This window comes from Ranitomeya variabilis, chromosome 6 (assembly GCF_051348905.1).
Source record: "Ranitomeya variabilis isolate aRanVar5 chromosome 6, aRanVar5.hap1, whole genome shotgun sequence".
NCBI classification, from domain to species: domain Eukaryota; kingdom Metazoa; phylum Chordata; class Amphibia; order Anura; family Dendrobatidae; genus Ranitomeya; species Ranitomeya variabilis.
In genome coordinates, this window is record NC_135237.1 from 455,062,766 (window position 1) to 455,085,621 (window position 22,856).

Below are 22,856 nucleotides of genomic sequence, written 5' to 3' on the forward strand. Positions count from 1 at the left end.
CCCGTTCTGTTCAGGTGTGTATGAAACAGTCTTCTGATGCACTATTCCATTCTGTCTTAAGTAGTTTTCTATTTGGTGTCCTGTAAATTCACCTCCAATGGTCGCAGAAGAAACTTGTGAGAGTAGATTATATGGTGTAATTCAACTTTTATCTACACAGAACATGAGGTACACGCATCAGCCTCTTAATACAGCATAACAAGAAGTCTAAAAGACCTTTTACCAGAGAGAAAGCGAAACCAAAGTACAACAAGTATATGCATTGCATTCAACTAAGCATATAACAGTAACACTGCCATCTACTGTCAGAAAAGTGTAAACTCCTCCTGCACACAAATAAGTCTGTATCTGTTGAATATCTGCCAACAAGGAGGACATGTTGTTTAGTAACGCACAAACATTAGAGCAGCCATGGCCACAAGAACATGATGGTGGGGAACGGCAAATTTGGGATAATGAGGAAGATGATGAGACACAGTTGCCTCTAAGTTTTGTTGTTGTTGAGTCATGAAGTCATAAGGACCAGGGTGCGGTGGTGGGAGACGAGGTGGTAGATGACAAAGTCACTGACCCAACCTGGGAAGCTGGCATGTAGAACGAGACCACCTCAACATCTTTCATACAAGGCAAGTACAAATAAAATTTATGAACCTACATTTTGGGAGGACATATCTCAACTTTCAGAAGAAGAGTCCAACAAATGGATAAAGGCTGCAGACACAGAGGGCCAGCAGTGCTGAGGGGAGAGATCTGCAGCGCCAAAACAGACAGGAAGAAGCAGTGATGTGACCAGTGGGAGAAGGCGTGAATTTCTCCATCAAAGAGTTAGGTGTTTCTCAGTCTGGGACTTTAATAAAGAGAGTTCTGAGACAAACAAAATGGCCATTTACAACATGTGCCATACAAAGATCAGCAGGGGACTGACCACTAAGAACCTAACCACCACCAGCATGATCAGGCACATGTTATCTAAGTACCCGATTCGTTGGCTCAAATGTCTGGGTCCATAATTGGTGCCATCGGTCGCACCTGCTCCATGTCCTCAGCATCTGTGTGCACCATCATGAACACTTCCACTTCCCTTTCCCTTAATGCACGCCTTATGCATTTTGTAATTGCTGGGTCTCTTGAAACCAAGTTTATTGTTCATAATAGAAACAAATTGGTCACTTGCAGCAAACAAAGAGTTGCTTGTGAGTTTACTCCACCGTAATGTAGTAGAAAGAAAGCAAAATTGTATAGATAATCATATTCAATCCAGAATAATGTTTCAATGCTTTTTAGCAGTTTTAGAGATTACAGAAATTTTCACAGACCACGTAGCACTGTATGTCTGAGAAATGAAATCCTACAATTTTTTTAAAAAGCTTTTACTCACTTTTAGACCTCAGAAATATTCAGACAAAGTAGCACTATGTCTGAGAAATAGATGCTTACACAATTTTTAAAAGCTTTTTAGCAGGTTTAGAGATCAAATAAATGGTCACAGACCGTATAACACTGCTTTTCTGAGAAATGGATGCCTACAAAATTTTTTAAAGCTTCTATTCACATTTTTAGACCTCACAGAAATATTCACAAAGTAACACTGCATGGCTGCCAAATGGAGGCATACAAAAAAATGTAAAATCTTTTTAGCAGTTTTAGAAATCACAGAAATGTACTGCACAATACAGAATAGTAAAAACCACAAAAGGATGAAAAAAGAGGAAAAAAACCTCCACTATTCTAGAGAGAACACCAAAAAAAGGCAAGATGCTTACCTGTCTAGGCCTCAAATAAAATGCACTATCATGGTTTCTGCGGGCCTGAGTAAAGATGGCGACTACACAGGTGCGGTAATACCAAATGAGACAGCCAGCCTACAATCAGGGATTGGCAGTTTGGCACACCAGTGCAAACTGATAATCTGCATGCAGTAGTGTTCACGCAGAGAATGCAAAGCATCTGGATCACAGCCTCTTAATAATCGCCCTGTGGCGGGCTGCCCAGTGCTAGCTGTACTGTGTCCTGTGCGAACAGAGACCACTATTTACAAAGCCATCTGGGCCCAACTGCACCTCAAAAAGTAAAAATAAAGTGCACAAGAACATATCAAAATATGTAAGGTATTAGTTAATATTATGGCCACAATACGTAAGCTGGCAACTCACGTCAAGTGTCCTCTGCCAGTCCTACTCTAACAGCAAAAACCACAAAAGGAGGAAAAAAGAGGAAAAAACCTCTACTATTCTAGAGAGAACACCAAAAAAACAGGCAAAGATGCTTACCTGTCTAGGCCTCAAATCATGGTGCAGTGGGCCCGAGTAAAGATGGTGACTAAACAGGTGTTGCCAGCTTACGTATTGTGGCCATAATATTAAGTAATACCTTACATATTTTGATATGTTCTTGTGCACTTTATTTGTTTTTACTCTGTTCGCACAGGACGCAGTACAGCTATCACTGGGCAGCCCGCCACAGGGCAATTACAGTTATATGAAAAAGTTTGGGCACCCCTATTAATCTTAAGCTTAATGTTTTATAAAAAATGTTTTTTTTTGCAACAGCTATTTCAGTTTCATATATCTAATAACTGGTGGACACAGTAATGTTTCTGCCTTGAAATGAGGTTTATTGTACTAACAGAAAATGTGCAATCTGCATTCAAACAAAATTTGACAGGTGCATAAGTATGGGCACCTCACCAGAAAAGTGACATTAATATTTAGTAGATCCTCCTTTTGCAAAAATTACAGCCTCTAGTCGCTTCCTGTAGCTTTTAATGAGTTCCTGGATCCTGGATGAAGGTATTTTTGACCATTCCTCTTTACAAAACAATTCCAGTTCAGTTAAGTTTGATGGTCGCTGAGCATGGACAGCCCTCTTCAAATGATCCCACAGATGTTCAATGATATTCAGGTCTGGGGACTGGGATGGCCATTCCAGAACAGTGTAATTGTTCCTCTGCATGAATGCCTGAGTAGATTTGGAGCGGTGTTTTAGATCATTGTCTTGCTGAAAGATCCATCCCCTGCGTAACTTCAACTTTGTCACTGATTCATGAACATTATTGTCAAGAATCTGCTGATACTGAGAGGAATCCATGCGTCCCTCAACTTTAACAAGATTCCCGGTGCCGGCATTGGCCACACAGCCCCAAAGCATGATGGAACCTCCACCAAATTTTACTGTGGGTAGCAAGTGTTTTTCTTGGAATGCTGTGCTTTTTTGCCGCCATGCATAACGCCTTTTTGTATGACCAAACAACTCAATCTTGGTTTCATCAGTCCACAGGACCTTCTTCCAAAAAGAAATTGGCTTCTCCAAATGTGCTTTTGCATACCTCAGCCGACTCTGTTTGTGGCGTGCTTGCAGAAACAACTTCTTTCGCATCACTCTCCTATACAGCTTCTCCTTGTACAAAGTGCGTTGTATAGTTGACCGATGCACAGTGACACCATCTGCAGGTGTCACTGTGCAAGTTGATGCTGCGGCTCTCTGGAGGTGGTCTGAGGATTGTCCTTGACTGATCTCACCATTCTTCTTCTCTGCCTTTCTGATATTTTTCTTGGCCTGCCACTTCTGGCCTTAACAAGAACTGTACCTGTGTTCTTCCATTTCCTTACTATGTTCCTCACAGTGGAAATTGACAGGTTAAATCTCTTAGACAGCTTTTTGTATCCTTCCCCTGAACAACTATGTTGAATAATCTTTGTTTTCAGATCATTTGACAGTTGTTTTGAGGAGCCCATGATGCCACTCTTCAGAGGAGATTTAAACAGGAGAACAACTTGCAAGTGGCCACTTTAAGTAGCTTTTCTCATGATTGCATACACCTGGCTATGAAGTTCAAAGCTCAATGAGGTTACAAAACCAAAAAAAGTGCTTTAGTAAGTCAGTAAAAAGTAGGTAGGAGTATTTAAAACAAGAAAATGATAAGGGTGCCCATACTTATGCACCTGTCAAATTTTGTTTGAATGCAGATTGCACATTTTCTGTTAGTACAATTAACCTCATTTCAAGGCAGAAACGTTATTGTGTCCAACAGTTATCTATATATATAATTGTCTAAGGGTTTTTCTGTCTGTCTGTCTGTCTGTCCTGGAAATCCCGCGTCTCTGATTGGTCGAGGCCGCCAGGCCTCGACCAATCAGCGATGGGCACAGTATCGACGTAGATGTCATAATGGTTGCCATGGCGACGATGATGTCATAAAGCTTGCCTCGACCAATCAGCGACGGGCACAGTCTGCTGCGAATTCTGGAATCATCATTGTCCATATACTACGGGGACATGCATATTCTAGAATACCCGATGCGTTAGAATCGGGCCACAGTCCGCACAGTCTGCCGCGAATTCTGGAATCATCATTGTCCATATACTACGGGGACATGCATATTCTAGAATACCCGATGCATTAGAATCGGGCCACAATCTACCAATCAGCGATGGGCACAGTATCGACATAGATGTCATAATGGTTGCCATGGCAACGATGATGTCATAAAGGTTGCCTCGACCAATCAGCGACGGGCACAGTCTGCCGCGAATTCTGGAATCATCATTGTCCATATACTACGGGGGGTTCCCTGAAAAATGCACACAGGAAAATTGCACACAGGAAAATTGCCCACATGAAAAATGCACACAGGAAAAATGCCCACAGGAAAATTCCCCACACGGAAAATTCCCCACACGGAATATTCCCCACATGGAAAATTCCCCACATGGAAAATTCCCCACACGGAAAATTCCCCACATGGAAAATTCCCCACACGGAAAATTCCCCACGTGGAAAATTGTCAATTACAGCATCACAAAAGTTTCAGATCTATGATATTTCAGGTGCAAGGTGAGGATATTCACATGTGTGATCAACTTGTGATTTACAGTTGACCTAGTGCAAAACTGCAAAAATGATGATCTGTGATTTGCAGCAGTCTGACATTATCAGCAATAGATAGATCTAGTCTGCTCTCTTCTCTCACTGATTCTGCCTTACTCCTCCCACCAGCCCAAAACAGCAGCACATGCAGAACCAGCAGCAGTGTGATCCAGAGGAGCCATCACTGCTATCAGTACACACAAAAGAATCACTGCTGCTGTCAGAGATATTTGGTCCTGGAAGCCCAGTAGGCACCGCAGAAAGGTGAGATTCTGTCACTTGTACCACTTTGTGTTCTTGCTGAGAATGTATGATGTGCTTTTGCAGTGGAGTCTGATGGGCTCCAGTGTGAAATTTGACCCTTCGCCCCCCCACACACACATTGGTCAGATGTATGGGCCCCTGTAGTGTTCTAAATTCTATAAACACGTATGAATTGCCCCCCTTCCCCTTCATTATGTAGTAATGTCCCCCATACTGGTACATATGCCCATCATCCTGGTGAATATGTCTGCATCCTGGTATATATGTCCTAATGCTGGTATATATGGTCCCCATCCTACCGTGTTTCCCCGATAGTAAGACATTGGGACGGAGAAGCTGGAGCATTTGTCGGGGAGCAGCAGCTGGTCGTGCCCGAGGTGGCTTCCCTTTCTCATAGTACAGAGCCGCCGCCTTCTCCGCTCTCCTCCTTGTGACCCCAGTAATCCGCACTGCCCGGCCTGCACCCTACAAATAGCCGGGGCTGCAGTTAGAGCAGGTCCCCTCGGTGCTGAGGTGAGCTCGTCGGAGGGCTATCGAGCACCGGGGGAGGCGGATTGTACGGCTGTGTGTGCTCGGGCCCCAGCTCTGACCTCCCTGCCACCGCCGCGGCTGAAAAATGGCTCCAGGAAGCTGACAATGAATGAAGGGATGCGGTTTACGCGCAAAGGTCGGAGCTGGGGCCCCGAGCACACACAGCCGTACAATCCGCCTCACGAGGAGAGCGGAGAAGGCGGCGGCTCCGTACCATGAGAAAGGGAAGCCACCTCGGGCACGACCAGCTGCTGCTCCCCGACAAATGCTCCAGCTTCTCCGGGGGGTTCGTGGCCGGGGGCGGCGCTGTGGTTGGCGCAGGAGGCGGCGGATACCTGCACGTCCTGTCCTCCCCCGGCCCGGTGCACCATCCCCCGCACGGACTGTGCGCTCCGGAGCAGCAAGCAGCGGCCAGCTTCATCTACTCCACCCCGCATGGACCCGCCGCCAGAGCCGGCCTACTGCAGCCTGCACTGGGGCGCCCTCCGGCGAAGCGACGATTAGAACTTGGAGATGGAAGTCAACAGTATCTTTCTGAAGGATTAAAAACACCAAAAGGCAAAGGAAGAGCCACTGTATTCTGTCCCGACAGCCCAAAAACTCCAAAATCACCTCTGGAAAAAACAAGATATGACACCTCACTTTTTTTTTTTTTTTTTTTTTTTACATTTACACTGGTAACCAGGGTAAACATCGGGTTACTAAGCGCGGCCCTGCGCTTAGTAACCCGATGTTTACCCTGGTTACCAGTGAAGCCTTAGCTGAATTGTACGCATCCCGCAGCAAAAGGTACCGGTACGGCTTATATTTTTCCAACGTACAGTACTATGTCTTACTTTCGGGGGTGCGTCTTACATTAGCCGACCCCGCTAAAACCCCCAATACGTCTTACTATCGGGGGTGTCTTACTATCGGGGAAACACGGTAGGATGGGGACCATATATACCAGCATTAGGACATATATACCAGGATGCAGACATATTCACCAGGATGATGGGCATATGTACCAGTATGGGGGACATTACTATATAATGAAGGGGGAGGGGGGCAATTCATACGTGTTTATAGAATTTAGAACACTACAGGGGCCCATACATCTGACCAATGTGTGTGTGTGTGGGGGGGCGAAGGGTCAAATTTCGCACTGGGGCCCATTGGACTCCACTGCAAAAGCACATCATACATTCTCAGCAAGAACACAAAGTGGTACAAGTGACAGAATCTCACCTTTCTGCGGTGCCTTCTGGGCTTCCAGGACCAAATATCTCTGCCAGCAGCAGTGATTCTTTTGTGTGTACTGATAGCAGTGATGGCTCCTCTGGATCACACTGCTGCTGGTTCTGCATGTGCTGCTGTTTTGGGCTGGTGGGAGGAGTAAGGCAGAATCAGTGAGAGAAGAGCAGACTAGATCTATCTATTGCTGATAATGTCAGACTGCTGCAAACCACAGATCATCATTTTTGCAGTTTTGCACTAGGTCAACTGTAAATCACAAGTTGATCACATATTATGTGAACATCCTCACCTTGCACCTGAAATATCATAGATCTGAAACTTTTGTGATGCTGTAATTGACAATTTTCCATGTGGGGATTTTTCCGTGTGGGGAATTTTCCGTGTGGGGAATTTTCCTTGTGGGGAATTTTCCATGTGGGGAATTTTCCGTGTGGGGAATATTCCGTGTGGGGAATTTTCCTATGTGCATTTTTCCTGTGTGCATTTTTCATGTGGGCAATTTTCCTGTGTGCAATTTTCCTGTGTGCATTTTTCTGGTCACCACTACGGGGACTTGCATATTCTAGAATACCCGATGCGTTAGAATCGGGCCACTGTCTGTCTGTCTGTCCTGGAAATCCCACGTCTCTGATTGGTCGAGGCCGCCAGGCCTCGACCAATCAACGACGGGCACAGCATGGCGACGATGATGTCATAAAGGTTGCCTCGACCAATCAGCGACGGGTACAGTCTGCCGCGAATTCGCCTCGACCAATCAGCGACGGGCACAGTATCGACGTAGATGTCATAATTGTTGCCATGGCGACGATGATGTCATAAAGGTTGCCTCAACCAATCAGCGACGGGCACAGTCTGCTGCGAATTCTGGAATCATCATTGTCCATATACTGCGGGGACATGCATATTCTAGAATACCCGATGCGTTAGAATCGGGCCACAATCTAGTCTACTATATAATTGTCTAAGGGTCACTTCCGTCTGTCTGTCTGTCACGGTTATTCGTTCGCTGATTGGTCTCGCCAGCTGCCTGTCATGGCTGCCGCGACCAATCAGCGACGGGCACAGTCTGGAAGAAAATGGCCGCTCCTTCCTCCCCGCAGTCAGTGCCCGCTCCGTACTCCCCTCCAGTCAGCGCTCACACAGGGTTAATGGCAACGTTAACCGACCACGCTATGCCGCGGTCGGTTAACGCTGCTATTAACCCTGTGTGACCAACGTTTTACTATTGATGCTGCGGCGTCAATAGTAAAGGTATCTAATGTTAAAAATAATAATTAAAAAAAAATCGTTATATACTCACCGTCCGTCGGCCCCTCGGATCCACAACAGGCCTTCCCTGCTCGCGATGCTCCGGTAACCGGTCCATGCTGTGATCTCGCGAGATGATGACGTAGCGGTCTCGCGAGACCGCTATGTCATCATCTCGCGAGACCGCAATGCAATCTTCAGACCGGAGCGCGCGAGGAGCGGTAACCAGCTGCTTCGATCCTGAGGCTCCGGAAGGTGAGTATATAACTATTTTTTATTTTATTTCTTTTTTTTAACAGGGATATGATGCATACTACGTGGCTCGGCAATATACTACGTGACTGGGCAGTATACTATGTGGCTGGGCACTATACTGGCACTATACTACGTGACTGGGCAATATACTATGTGACTGGGCAGTATACTATGTGGCTGGGCACTGTACTGGCACTATACTACGTGACTGGGCAGTATACTATGTGGCTGGGCACTATACTGGCACTATACTACGTGACTGGGCAATATACTATGTGACTGGGCAGTATACTACATGGCTGGGCACTATACTACGTGGCTGGGCAATATACTATGTGGCTGTCCACTATACTACGTCACTGGGCAATATACTACGTGACTGGGCAGTATACTATGTGGCTGGGCAATATACTACGTACGTGACTGGGCAGTATACTACGTGGCTGGGCACTATACTATGTGGCTGGCCAATAAACTATGTGACTGGGCAGTATACTATGTGGCTGGGCAATATACTACGTCACTGGGCAGTATACTATGTGGCTGGGCAGTATACTATGTGGCTGGGCAGTATACTACGTGACTGGGCAATATACTATGTGGATGGGCAATATACTACGTGGCTGGGCAATATACTACGTGGCTGGGCAATATACTACGTGGCTGGGCAATATACTACGTGGCTGGGCAATAGCATATTCTAGAATACCCGATGTGTTAGAATCGGGCCACCATCTAGTTAGATATATGAAACTGAAATAGCTGTTGCAAAAAAAACAATTTTTATAAAACATTAAGCTTAAGATTAATAGGGGTGCCCAAACTTTTTCATATAACTGTATTATTAGGCTATGATCCAGATGCTTTGCATTCTCTGTGTGAACACTGCCGCATGCAGATTATCTGTTTGCACTGGTGTGCCAAACGACCAATCCCTGATTGTAGGCTGGCTGTCTCATTTGGTATTACCGCACCTGTGTAGTTGCCATCTTTACTCGGGCCCGCAGAAACCATGATAGTGCATTTAATTTGAGGCCTAGACAGGTAAGCATCAGTACAATACAGAATAGTGTATGGCTGGAGAATGTAGCCCAGAAAAATGTTTCAACGATTTTTGGGTGTGTTATATAACACAAAAAAGGGCCTCAGAGCACAGAATACTTGAAGGATCAAAATATATTCAATTTTTTGAGCCCCTACAAAAAAAACCTCAGCTATATATTTGCCAATGGACTGCACAGGCTTAATCCCTATCTACAGACTGGATTCTGAAATGTGACTCTCTCTCTCCCTCCATAGGCTAAATGCAAATTGTATGGGCTGCAAACGACGGCTCAGCTTCACGGATCATATTGGCAACAAAAATAGTACCTACTCAGGTGCAGCTAAGCATTTTACTACCATCCACAATAGTGACATAGCACATATTAAATTCTATGGTATAGAGAAGGTGGTCTGTCCGACCAGAGAGGGGATTGGATAAAACACTTGGCACTAAGGGAGGCTTTTCAGATTTTGAAATTAAATACAAAGTTCCCTAATGGGATGAACTACAAAAATGACTTATTTTATATTTATTACTTCAACTATTATTATATTTTACATCCATTTGTGACAATTTGCCTGCTATATAACACTCAATGATTTCCTGCTCAGGTTTTTATTTTATTCCTCTCTGGAATCACCATGGTTAATCAGTGTAGCACGCAGCTACTGTTTCTAAATGCAATTATCATATCTTGGCACGTGATTGGTATTTACCAGTATATATATACACTCACCGGCCACTTTATTAGGTACACCATGCTAGTAACGGGTTGGACCCCCTTTTGCCTTCAGAACTGCCTCAATTCTTCGTGGCATAGATTCAACAAGGTGCTGGAAGCATTCCTCAGAGATTTTGGTCCATATTGACATGATGGCATCACACTGTTGCCGCAGATTTGTCGGCTGCACATCCCAAAGATGCTCCATACAAGGCAGGATGGATCCATGCTTTCATGTTGTTTACGCCAAATTCTGACCCTACCATCCGAATGTCGCAGCAGAAATCGAGACTCATCAGACCAAGCAACGTTTTTCCAATCTTCTACTGTCCAATTTCGATGAGCTTGTACAAATTGTAGCCTCAGTTTCCTGTTCTTAGCTGAAAGGAGTGGTACCCGGTGTGGTCTTCTGCTGCTGTAGCCCATCTGCCTCAAAGTTCGACGCACTGTGCGTTCAGAGATGCTCTTAGGCCTACCTTGGTTGTAACGGGTGGTGATTTGAGTCACTGTTGCCTTTCTATCAGCTCGAACCAGTCTGCTCATTCTCCTCTGACCTCTGGCATCAACAAGGCATTTCCGCCCACAGAACTGCCGCTCACTGGATTTTTTTTCTTTTTCGGACCATTCTCTGTAAACCCTAGAGATGGTTGTGCGTGAAAATCCCAGTAGATCAGCAGTTTCTGAAATACTCAGACCAGCCCTTCTGGCACCAACAACCATGCCACGTTCAAAGGCACTCAAATCACCTTTCTTCCCCATACTGATGCTCGGTTTGAACTGCAGGAGATTGTCTTGACCATGTCTACATGCCTAAATGCACTGAGTTGCCGCCATGTGATTGGCTGATTAGAAATTAAGTGTTAACAAGAAGTTGGACAGGTGTACCTAATAAAGTGGCCAGTGAGTGTATATATTATGTGTGTATTGTAAACTAACAAGTGCGTCTCACAAAATTAGAATATCATGAAAAACTTAATTTATTTCAGTTCTTCAATACAAAAAGTGAAACATATATAGATTCATTATAAACAGAGAGATGTATTTCAAGTGTTTATTTCTGTTAATGTTGATGATTATGGCTTACAGCCAATGAAAACCCAAAAGTCATTATCTCAGTAAAGTATAATAACAAAAAAAACCTGCAAAGGTTTCCTAAGCATTTAAAAAGGTCCCTTAGTCTGTTTCAGTAGGCTTCACAATCATGGGGAAGACTCAGTAGCGTAGCTACCAGGGGGGCAGAGGGTGCGGTCGCCCCGGGCCCCGAGCTCAGAGGGGGCCCACCTGGAGCTACGCTACCCTTAACTATATTAGCCTACTTGCACGCCAATATAGTTGAGCTAGCCAGACAGACAGAATCTCCCTGCACTGCCGCGGTCTGTCCTGTAGAGGAGCATGTACCCGGGGATGCTGGGTGCCGGCACTGTACCTGCTGGAATAGGTTTAGGAATAGGTTCAGGTTCAGACTAGGCAAGTTCAGCAACAGGCAGGTTCAGGTTCTAACAGAATAGGTTCAGGAATAGGTTCAGACTAGGCTGGTCCAGAAACAGGTTCAGATTCTAACAGGATAAGTTCAGGAATTGGTTAAGGTTCAGACTACGCGGGTTCATCAACAGGTTCAGGTTCTAACGGAATATGTTCAGGAACAGGTAAAAGAATAGGTTCAAGGACCTGACAACTACTAGCAGGGATAAACTCAAACTAACACTAAAGAGGGTGTTGTACAGGCACCTCCTTACAGGGTAGTGTGTCTTAAATACTAGATGCCTCACAGCCATTGGCTGCGAGCAGATTCAATGTGTGCACACTACCTATTTAAGAGGTGGTGAAAGCGCGCCCACACACTAAGCACACCACCTGGAGACCCATGTGCCGTGCGCAGGCCCAGGAGCATGAGGCCTTGGCAGGAAATAAAGATGCCACCAAGAGACCGGGGCGATGAGTATGTTGGCATCCCTGCCAGGAGGAGGGTGGGGTAACATGCAGGTACGCTGACATTAGCGTGACATAGGCTTTCCAAACTATGGGAGTCAAAATACACTATTGTAATGCAAAAACCACTTTTCCTCATACATAGCAGAAATGATCTGCTTTGTTAATTTAAGAATCAGGCATCTCTGAATTTATTTTAATAGAAATAATGCATTGTGACTGATGGAGTAATGATAAAGCCAAGGGATGCCATTTTGCTTAGGATTACATCATCGAGGCTGAGGTGGCGGGTTCCTATTGATCCCTCTGAGATGATGCAATATTGATGTGATCAAACTTTTCTCTATCTTCTCTTTCTTCCTGACTTTGGAACTTTGCTATTTGAAGAAATAGTAAGAGAAATATATACTTATCAGCACAAGGTTAACAGAGTTTCTCAACGCTCTCAACCTTTAATGTAAATAAAAGGAAATATTTCCATTCCTAGGTGACTAGATTGTCAGTTTAATATCACCATTTTTTATTGCGTAGGGCAAAGACAAAGCAGCAAATCCAATCCAATCATTTTGACATTTGAAGCTTTTTCCTACAAGTGTGTCATAATTCTACAAGCATTTACATTTTGTTCCAGTACTTAATATTATACACTTCTGGATATCTTTCGGTTTTAGATTATTAGATTCATTAGGAAGTTATTTTAGCAATACCACTATATTTCCAATGGTTCAAACATCCCTTTATGAAGTGTGGAAATCACTGGGTTATATTTAGATATTAAACGGTCAGTTGAAGACGATTGCTTATCTTTTCTGCTGTCAGTTTTTGTAAGATGCATCACAAGAGATGTAAACCTAATGAAGTCAGTGGCGTTCAATGTAAATCTTCTTGTCGGAAGGAATTTATTCACCACTAACTGAAGACTTTAATTCTAGGACAGAGAATTGCATCATTTTTTGCCTCAAGGAAGTTGAGGGACCATGATTGATCAGGAATGAAAACATGAAGTTATATAGTACAACATGCAGACATGTATTTCTAGGAAAAAAGTGCTGAACGATCTTCACAATTCCTGATTATCTTTTTTTTCTTTCCTTAGTATAGCAGGAAAATACATATTAAAATGAATTTAGCTACTCTAGCAACACATATTTTGTGATGCTGATAAAATGCAATCCCCCAAATGGTTATCCTTAGGACTGTAACCCTCTAGGCTTAGATCTTTAGTCTAAATACTTTTGTCAATAATAGGATAAATGTATTGCATTTAGCATTTCTAATCCATGGTGGTCCATTAAGGTCACCTTGAAATCCATGGTTCAAAGGATTTAGAAGTCCTTGAAGGAATGTCATGAGTATCCGTAAAATCCATATTTTAGAGCTACTTACTAGTTCTTGACGAAACACCCTGTAAGACCAGACATTTCTTACACTGGTTGTAAATGATATAGCGATTATCTTTTCCGTTTCATGTCTTAAAAGGATTGTCCTCTTTCAGCAAATGTTTTCATATACCATATCTTCAATTATCTGTAAAAGCAAACCAAGCCTTACTTACCCTACCTGAGTAAAGCACTGTCTCCACTTCTTCTCTAGCTTCTGTTGTTTGGCTGTAGTGGTGACATCACGTCGACAGTGTTGCAGGACAACGCTGAGCTCAACAGCTATTCTGATGTAGATGGCACAAGGTGCTGAGCTTTGTGATTGACTGCAGCACTGTCAACGTGATAGATTTAAAGGGGTTGTCCCCTTTTAAAAAGTTTCTCAGTCATATGATTCTGTAGGTTGTTTCATGCCTTCCATGAGATTTCCTTTTGAGAATTTAGACTTTGATAAAGGATTAGTAGTTTGGTTAATAATGCAACGTGTTCCATCCTTTTATTAAACAAAACCACAAGGATGAAGCAGCACTTCAATTAATCAAGAGAAAAGAATGTGGGTTTATTCACCCATGTTTTACAAAGTTTCAGCTCCTTATTCAAAGCATTTTCTAAACAAAACGCTTAAATGGGGACTTAAAGAGCCTGTAACATGCCAATAAATCCACATTCTTTTCAGTTGAACGATTGCTGATACTTTTTCCTTCTTCAGGTTTTGTTATGTGGATAAGTCTAGTTTGTTTTGAAATGTGAAACATCGGATCAGAACAGCATCTGTAAATATTTTTATGGCATATGAACACTATTTAAAGGGGTTGTCCACTACCGGGACAAACCCTTCTCATACCCCAAGCTTGGCCCCAATAAAATAAAAGAGCCTATACTCACCTTCAGTGCCAGCACTGTTCCCGGGTTGTTGGCACCCACTCTCCCCAAGGGTCTCGTGCAGTTGTTGTGACATGTGACCTAGGGGCCCAATCAGCGCTGGAGTTACTGTCAACGCCTTCAGACAAATTGAACATGACGTCCTCTTCATATTCGATTTTTCCAAAGGCTGGGACAATGATGCCAGCACTAATTGGGCACAGGGGTCACATGTCACAACAATCGCATGAGAGTCCCGGGGAGGGTGAGTGCCGACACAGCAGGAATGATGCCAGCACAAGAGGTGAGTATAAGCATGGGTTATGACAAGGAGTTGTCCAAGTAGTGGACAACTTCTTTAAAAATATACCCCACTTGGGATTCCCATCAAAGAACAGAGATCTGCTAACCATCTGAACATCTGCCATGCAATTTTCTCTCTAAGATTTTGTAGCAAGTGAATAGGAAACTTACAGACCTGGGCACTTCCCTTTTTAAATTGGGAAATCCAAAACAGTGTCAAATATTACTATATGGTGCCAAACAACGTATGGTAAATTGCAGGCAATCAAGAGCAGACCAGGAATTAGTATGCATCTCTGGTATTGAAGAAGGTCAGCAGACCTGGTGGTTTTGGGAAAAAAGATGTTATTTTGTACCTCACTGGTGTTTAGAAGGAGCTACTTATGGTCTAGGGCACAAAAAAGGGTAATATTAAATTCCTGGTGTCCAGATTCTAGCATTCTCCTGTTACCAGGAAAGTTGTGACTAAAGTGGACAAAAACTAGTATCCACTGCATCTTGCATCGTGTTCAACCCCCTGCTCAATGCAGGATTCACTAAACCATGTCAGACAGATGTCTGTCGAGCCTCTGTTTGAAGACTTCCATTGAAGGAGAACTCCCCACCTCTCATGGCAGCCTGTTCCACTCATTGATCACCCTTACTCTCAAAGTTTTTTTCTAATATTTAATCTGTATCTTTTCCCTTTCAGTTTCATTCCATTGTTTTTTGTGCAAATGAAAATAAGGATGAACCCTCTGCACTGACACATTCCTTCAGATATTAGTAGACAGCTATCAAGTCTCCTCTTAGCCATCTTTTTTGCTAGCTAAACATTCCCAGATCCTTTAACTGTTCCTTGTAGGACATATTTTGTAGTTCGCTTATCATCCTGGAAGGTCTTCTCTAAATTTGCTCCAGTTTTTAAATGTCTTTTTTTAAATGTGGTGCCCAGAACTGGACACAGTATTCCAGATGAGGCCTGAACACAGAGGAAAAGAGGGGGATAATTACCGTATATACTTGTGTATAAGCTGAGATTTCCAGCACATCTTTTTGTGCTAAAAACGCCCCCCCTCGGCTTACACACGAGTCATGGTCCAGAAAGCACAGGGGGAGGGGGAGCGGGGAGCCAGCGGCTGTAGCACAATGACAGCTGAAAACGCTGGCTTCCAGAAGACATCAATACTCACTTGCTGCATCTTCGACCCTGCATCTCTGACCCAGTGCCAGCAGCTCTTTCCTGTTCCTGTGCTCAGTGCTCAGGTGGTACCGCTCAATAAGGTCATGAATATGGATGCGACTCCACTCCCATAGGCATGGAGTGCATATTCATGACCTTAATGAGCGGTACCTTGTGACCACTCAGCACAGGAAGAACTGCTGTGCCGGAGCAATGGAGATGCAGGGACATTCAGCGTCGGAGCGAGGAGGGTGAGTATGATGGGGGAGGATGGGGGGGCCATGCATACAAGGATGGGACTGGGGGAGCCAAGCATACAATGATGGGACCGTGAGAGCCGAGCATACAAGGATGGGACCGGGGGAGTCGAGCGATGCATACAAGGCTGGGACCGGGGGAGCCGAGCATACAAGAATGGGACTGGGGGAGCTGAGCCATGCACATAAGGTTGGGACCGGGGAGCCGAGCCATGCATACAAGGATGGGATTGGGGAGCAGAGCCATGCATACAAGGATGGGACGGGGAGCCATGCATACAACAGGGGGAGCCCCACAGAGCAGGACAGGATGGGGGGAAACCACGCATACCGGGATAGGAATGAGGGGACAATACATACATGGCTTATACTCGAGTCAATAAGCTTACCCAGTTTTCCATGGCAAAATTAGGTGCCTCGGCTTATACTCGGGTTGGCTTATACTCGATTATATACGGTACTTCACATGAGCTAGACTTTATGCTTTTCTTAATACATCCTAGAACTGCACTCCAGGACCACCATCCAGGTTCATACCATGACTGCAAGTATTTCATCAGTACTTGGGATACTTTATAGCCTACATATAGGATTATTGCTTGGCGGGTATTACTCCTATAATAAGTATATGCCACTGATACATTTGTACCATCATGCTAAATCTGTATGGCAGATGAAGTAACACACTATATGGCGCAACAAGCAATACCAGTGTGCTATAAGTAGACATAAGTATTATGGCTCAACCCTGATTGGGTATACTATCATGTTGTGAGAGATGCTAGTATTACTATCTACTTGGTAGGTTGATGAAATATTCCAACAAGAGTGATGTATACCTGGATGGTTTGACCCCATCGGTTATTTTTGATACACAGCCAGCCTTCTCCCCCCCTTTTCTTAGGTCATGATGCTCAATGTATAATCTTTAGAACTATCAATGTTAATGTTGTATATATTTAATAATTGATTTTGAAATTCTAATAAATTTGTACCTTTTTAAACATATGGTACCTTCATTGTCCTCTATGGGTCATCTGTGTTTGCCTTTTTTGCTCCTGCATCACACGGTTGATTCATGTGCAGTCTGTGATCTATTAGTATACCAAAGTCTTTTTCACACATGCTGATGCTTAGTTTTGTTCCTCGCATTCTATAGATGTAATTTTCGTTTTTCTTGCCCAGAAGTAGAATCTTGCATTTCTCCTTGTTAAATACCATTCTATTAGTCACTGCCCATTGTTCAAGCTTTTCTAGATCCTTCTGAAACCTTTCTCTGTCTTCTATAGTGTTAGCTATCCCTCCTACCTTTGCATTGTCTGCAAATTTGATTGGTTTATCTTCAGATCCCTTATCTAGATTATTTATAAAAATGTTGAACAACAACTGGGGCCAGAACAGAGCCTTGTGGTACCCCACTTGAAACACTTTTCCAATTGGATGTGCATCCATTTATTACCACTCTTTGAGAACGATCACTGAGCCAGTTATAAAGCCATCTAACCCTAGCCTTGTCAATCCTACAGTTGGTCATTTTTTCAATAAGGATAGTATGAGATAGTTTATCAAATGCATTTCCCTGATCCACCCAGTCAGTGATTCCATCATAGAAGGAAATTAGATTAGTCTGGCATGACTTGTTTGCTACAAACCCATGCTTGCTCTGGTTTATCTGGTATTGTTATCCAAGTACTTACATACATGTTGTTTAATAATTTGTTCAAATATCTTTCCTGGTATAGAAGTAAGGCTCACTGGCCTGTAATTTCTTGGTTCTGTCTTCTTTCCTTTTTTAAAGATTGGGACAACATTTGACCTTCTCCAATCATCTGGGACTTCTCCTGTTTTCAAGGATTCTTCAAAGATTATTGCTAGTGGTTCTGCAATTTCCTATGCTAACTCTTTCAGTACCCTAGGATGCAAGGGGTAACGTTTCTCCTTGCAGAGAGTGACATGTTAAGCATGCCGAGATGAGTAGACTTTTAATCTGCAATTCTGGGAAATATGCAAATTGTCTCTTCAGAGAGGAAGAGGGCTAGAACTCTAGTGCCACCTACAGAAAGTTACAATCCTAAAAGTCAATGTCATCCCTTTAACGAGACTTCTCACATGACTTAGGATAAAAGCCAAAACAAGAATCTCAATTTGCAGACAAATGTGATTCGGGGTACTGCCCCTCGCCAGTGCACAGTGTGAGATCTGCTTTGGCTGTGTGAGAGGCGTCTGACCGGGATCCAAGGAGTAACGTTTCTACTTGCGGAGAGTGACATGTTGGGTGCTTAGATTACACATGCCTGATAATGCTGGTGGTTGTTAGGTTCTTAATGGTCAGGCCCTGCTGATTTTGGAATGGCACGGGTTGCAAATTGCCATTTTTTTGTCTCAGAACAGTTGCTCGACTTTTTTCTCTGGTTTTCCCACTGCCTCTTCCTGCCTTTCTTGGTACTGCCAATCTGTCCTCCTCAGCACTGCAGGCCTTACTGCAGCTTCACGCGAGCTTCCCAGGTTGGGTCAACAACTTCGCCATCCACCACCTCGTTTTCCACCGCCGCACCCTGGTCCTCCTAACTTGGTGACTTAACAACAACCTAACTTATCAGCAACTGTGTGTCATCATCATCTACCTCCTTAGTCAAAATTAGCTGTACCCCACTGTCATCTTCTTATGACCATGGCTGTTCTAAGTTTTATGAATCACTAAACAGCATGTCCTTCTGTCCCTCTTGGAGCATGCAGGGTGAGAGGTCACAATCAAGAAATGATGATGTAAAGAGCTCCTCAGAGTGTCCAAGTGTGGGTCACTGGTCACCTTGGACTCAACATGGTAGGAGGAAAAAGGATCAGGGTGAGGATTAAGTTATCCAGACTCTTGGGTGGTGAGGCTGGACCATGTGGAAGACTGGGTGTTGCTGGCAAGCATGCTGGAAGCATTATCTGCTATTCAACCAAACACCTGTTTGCACTGGTGTAGCTTCAGGAGTGGTTTCCCATGCCTCCTTGCAAAGTGGGACAAGATGTTATGTGTCATGGATAGGCGTGTTGCTTGTGCTCCATCAACATGTGCAGTTGCACTTGGCCCACATCATCACCATCTGTGTGCACCATCATCCACTCTTCCACTTCCCCATCCCTTAACGCACGCCTTATACATTTTGTAATTGCTAGGTCTCTGAAAACAAAGTTTCATTGATAATTGAAGCTAAATTTTTTAATAAAAAAAAAATATTTGGTCACCTCTAGCAGTCCAAGCGATTTTTTTTTTTTAAATTTCAAACCACCGTAAGTTCACACAAAGCGTGTTAAACTGTATGGATGGCAATAGTCAATTTTTGGCATAAAAAAATGTGGTCATCTATAGTAGGCCAAGCGTTTTTTAATAATATTAAGCCACTGTAATTTTACACAAAGCAGGCTAGATTAGATGGTTGACAGTAGTCAGTTTTTGGAGCCAAAACAAATGTGGTCAACTGTAGCAGTCCAAGCAGATTTTCAAAATTTTAAACCACCGGAATTTTACACAAAGCAGATTAAACTGTAAGCATGACAATAGTCAGTTTTTGGAACCAAAAAAATGTGGTCACCTGTAGCAGGCCAAGCTATTTTTAAATATTTCAAACCACTGTAATTTCATACAAAGCATTGTTAAACTGTGTGGATGACAATGCAGTCAATTTTTTCACAAAAAAAATGTGGTTACCTGCAGCAGCTATATATTTAGCAACAGACTACATAGCCCTAAGCCTTGCCTAGAGCCGGTATTCAGCCACTCTCTCTGCTCCAGCTGTCCCTAGGCTAAATGCAGAATGGATCGCATAGAAACAGCAAAGCACAAGATTACCCTATGAAGGACTTTTAGTATGATTGTTCAGCAAAGTATTACGACTAGAGGACTCTGATTCCTAAAACTGTGCACACAGGCCTGGACAACTACTCTCTCCCTCCATTAAGAACTGTCTCTGAACTGTGTAATGACTTTAGAGAGCCGAGCATGGAGCCAGCCATTCACAGTAATGCCACTACCAAGATGGCTATGGCATTAGAGTGACTGACAGGCAATCTCCGCATGTTTATTGGCTGTGTAACAGGTGCCAAACATGCGGGACGGAGATTCGAGCATTCAATCCAAGCACCAGCCAATGCTTGAAGAGCGCAGGGCACATCCGAGCACCCAAATGCTCAAGTGATATCAGTGTATCAACGAGGATGTTCACTCATCACTAACAAGGACCCGATATTTTGCATTTTCTGAATTCGTTGTCATTTCAGTCAAATATTGAACTTCACTTAAAAGAAAAGTAAGCCATGGGCGCTCACTTCCTCTTGATTACTTATAGTTCCAAATGTGGGGACAGTGATGCCAGCGCTAATTGGGTGCAGGGCTTACGTGACATAACAACGTCACGTGAGCCCCATGAACACGATTTCTGACACCGCTGGAACAGTGATGGCACTGGAGGTGAGAATAGTTATTTTTATTTTAAAGGGGGCAAACACTTTAATTGAGAAAGGGCTGTCCTAGTAGTGGACAACCCCTTTAAAATAAATAGAAGATGTTTATAGCTTGCTGAGAGTGTTTGCCTGTCTACAGGATTTTTTTGTATGCTCTGTATAGTCTATAATAATAATAAAAGAACAGCGGAGATCATTTTCATGTTATCTCGATCTCTTATATTTTGGACATAGCCAAGGGGCAGGACTTTGCCAAGAGGTGGAGTTGATCATTTTTATCTCTTTCGTTGCAGACAGAGCAGTGGGGGATGACTTATTTGTAGCCAGTTGTCTGCTGTTCAGCTACATGCAAATATAACATTGCCCTTTTTCACTAATTACGTGTGCTTCTATATATTAATAAACTAGTATGCAAATTGCCTCTTCAGAGAAAAAGAGGACATGAACTCTATAGCGCCACCTGTTGGAAGTAGCAATCCAAAAGTCACAGTCAACCCTATTAATAAATTAGGTAATTTGTTGAATAAATGATGAGATGCCTACTTTGTCTGTATATAGAGACTCAAATGCATTGGGCCAACTACTGCTCATGTATGTAAGGCTGGTTTCACACGTCAGTGATTCCGGTACATGAGGTGTCAGTTTTCTCACGTACCGCAGACACTGACACAGGTAGACAGATTAAAATCAATGTGTCTCTGCACATGTCAGCGTGTTTTCGCGGACCGTGTGTCCGTGTGCAAAACACGGAAACATGTCAGTGTTCGCGGGAGTGCACGGATCACACGGACCCATTAAAGTCAATGGGTCCGTGTAAAACACGTACCGCACATGGATGCTGTCCGTGTGTAGTCCGTGTGCCGTGCAGGAGACAGCGCTACAGTAAGCGCTGTCCCCCCAGCGTGGTGCTGAAGCCCCCATTCATTTCTTCTCTCCAGCAGCGTTCGCTGGAGAGAAGAAATGAAAAATCATTGTATTTTGGTTTTTTTGTGGTAGAAATAAAGATCTTTGTTTCCCAGCCCCCCTCCCACCCCCTGTGCGCCCGCCCGCTGGAAAATACTCACCCGGCTCCCTCGAAGCGTCCTCTCCGTGCCGCAGCTTCTCCTGTATGAGCGGTCACGTGGTGCTGCCCATTACAGTCATGAATATGCTGCTCCACCCCTATGGATAGAAAGATCTTTATTTCTACCGCAAAAAACCCCAAAATACAATGATTTTTCATTTCTTCTCTCCAGCGAACGCTGCTGGAGAGAAGAAATGAATGGCGGCTTCAGCACCCAAAGCAGGGGACAGCGCTTACTGTAGCGCTGTCTCCTGCACGGTCCGTGTGGTACCCAGTCGGCACACGGGCGGCACATGGCTGTCGCACTTGTGCCACACTGATGTGCCACGTGAGCTCACGGACACGGATAACTCAGCTACCGATTTTTTCGGTACCGGAATTATCTGGACATGTGGGACAGGCCTAAGCGGCATTCTCCTGCACAGGGGCCCACCAGGTGATTCACCTGTTCTCATGTGGGCCAGTCCATGCCTGAGTATATTAACACACTGACATTACAGTACATACATACGCAGGAGTGCTGCTTTAAGGAAAAAAATCTATGTGAAACAGAGGATAGAAAAAACATTGATTTCCTCAGCCACATTGAAATCTAGAACTGTAGCTTGCTAGACCTTTGTATAGTATATAAAAATATTTGAAGATGCAAGCAATGTCTCAGTAAGACATCAGACCCTATAAAATGGAAGAAAGTAGAAAATATAGGTAGCTATAATTAAAGTCGAGTACTGCATTTTCCTACTATTGCAAGAGCCCCCAAACCATTTACCAGGCTGCTCACTTTCTGAGTGGGTGGAACAGAAATTGAAAATGTGTTTCTGCACAAGACTCTGAAATAGCATTGTTATTCTATCATGTTGAGCGCTGTTGGCTCTGGTAAGATTATTAAAGTACTATGAAAGGACATGGTTAATCTGCAAATTGGGTGAAATGTAGCAAATAATTAGTGCTTTCTACAAAGCTTTCAATAAATGCCATTGAAATCAATAGTGCTTATTGCCTGCTTGGAAGAAATAAACGATTACTTGGTATAGACTCACTTTTTGCCAGTAATACTTTTAATAACTTTTTACATTTGGATGATGTTTGAGTCATTTATTTATTTATTTGACTCTTAATTAGATGGCTTGATGAAAAGCAGGAAGATGGGAGCACAGAAATGGAACTCTTTGCCGCAGGTAAGTGGGTTATTGTTGTATTTCCTGGTTGTGCTTAAAGGGAACCTGTCTTGTAAAAAAATGAGACTGACCTGCAGATAGGGGGTTAATCTGCAGGTTAATAGCATT

The 22,856-nt window shown here is 43.6% G+C and overlaps 1 protein-coding gene across 1 annotated transcript in view; it reads left to right on the forward strand.

The window, feature by feature from the left end:
* RP1 (RP1 axonemal microtubule associated) overlaps positions 1-22,856 on the forward strand; it is a 729,254-nt gene that overhangs the window by 348,128 nt on the left and 358,270 nt on the right. Inside the window, exon 30 of the mRNA XM_077271713.1 lies at positions 22,693-22,748. Coding sequence (XP_077127828.1) covers positions 22,693-22,748 — 56 coding nt within the window. The remainder of the gene's footprint in view (positions 1-22,692; positions 22,749-22,856) is intronic.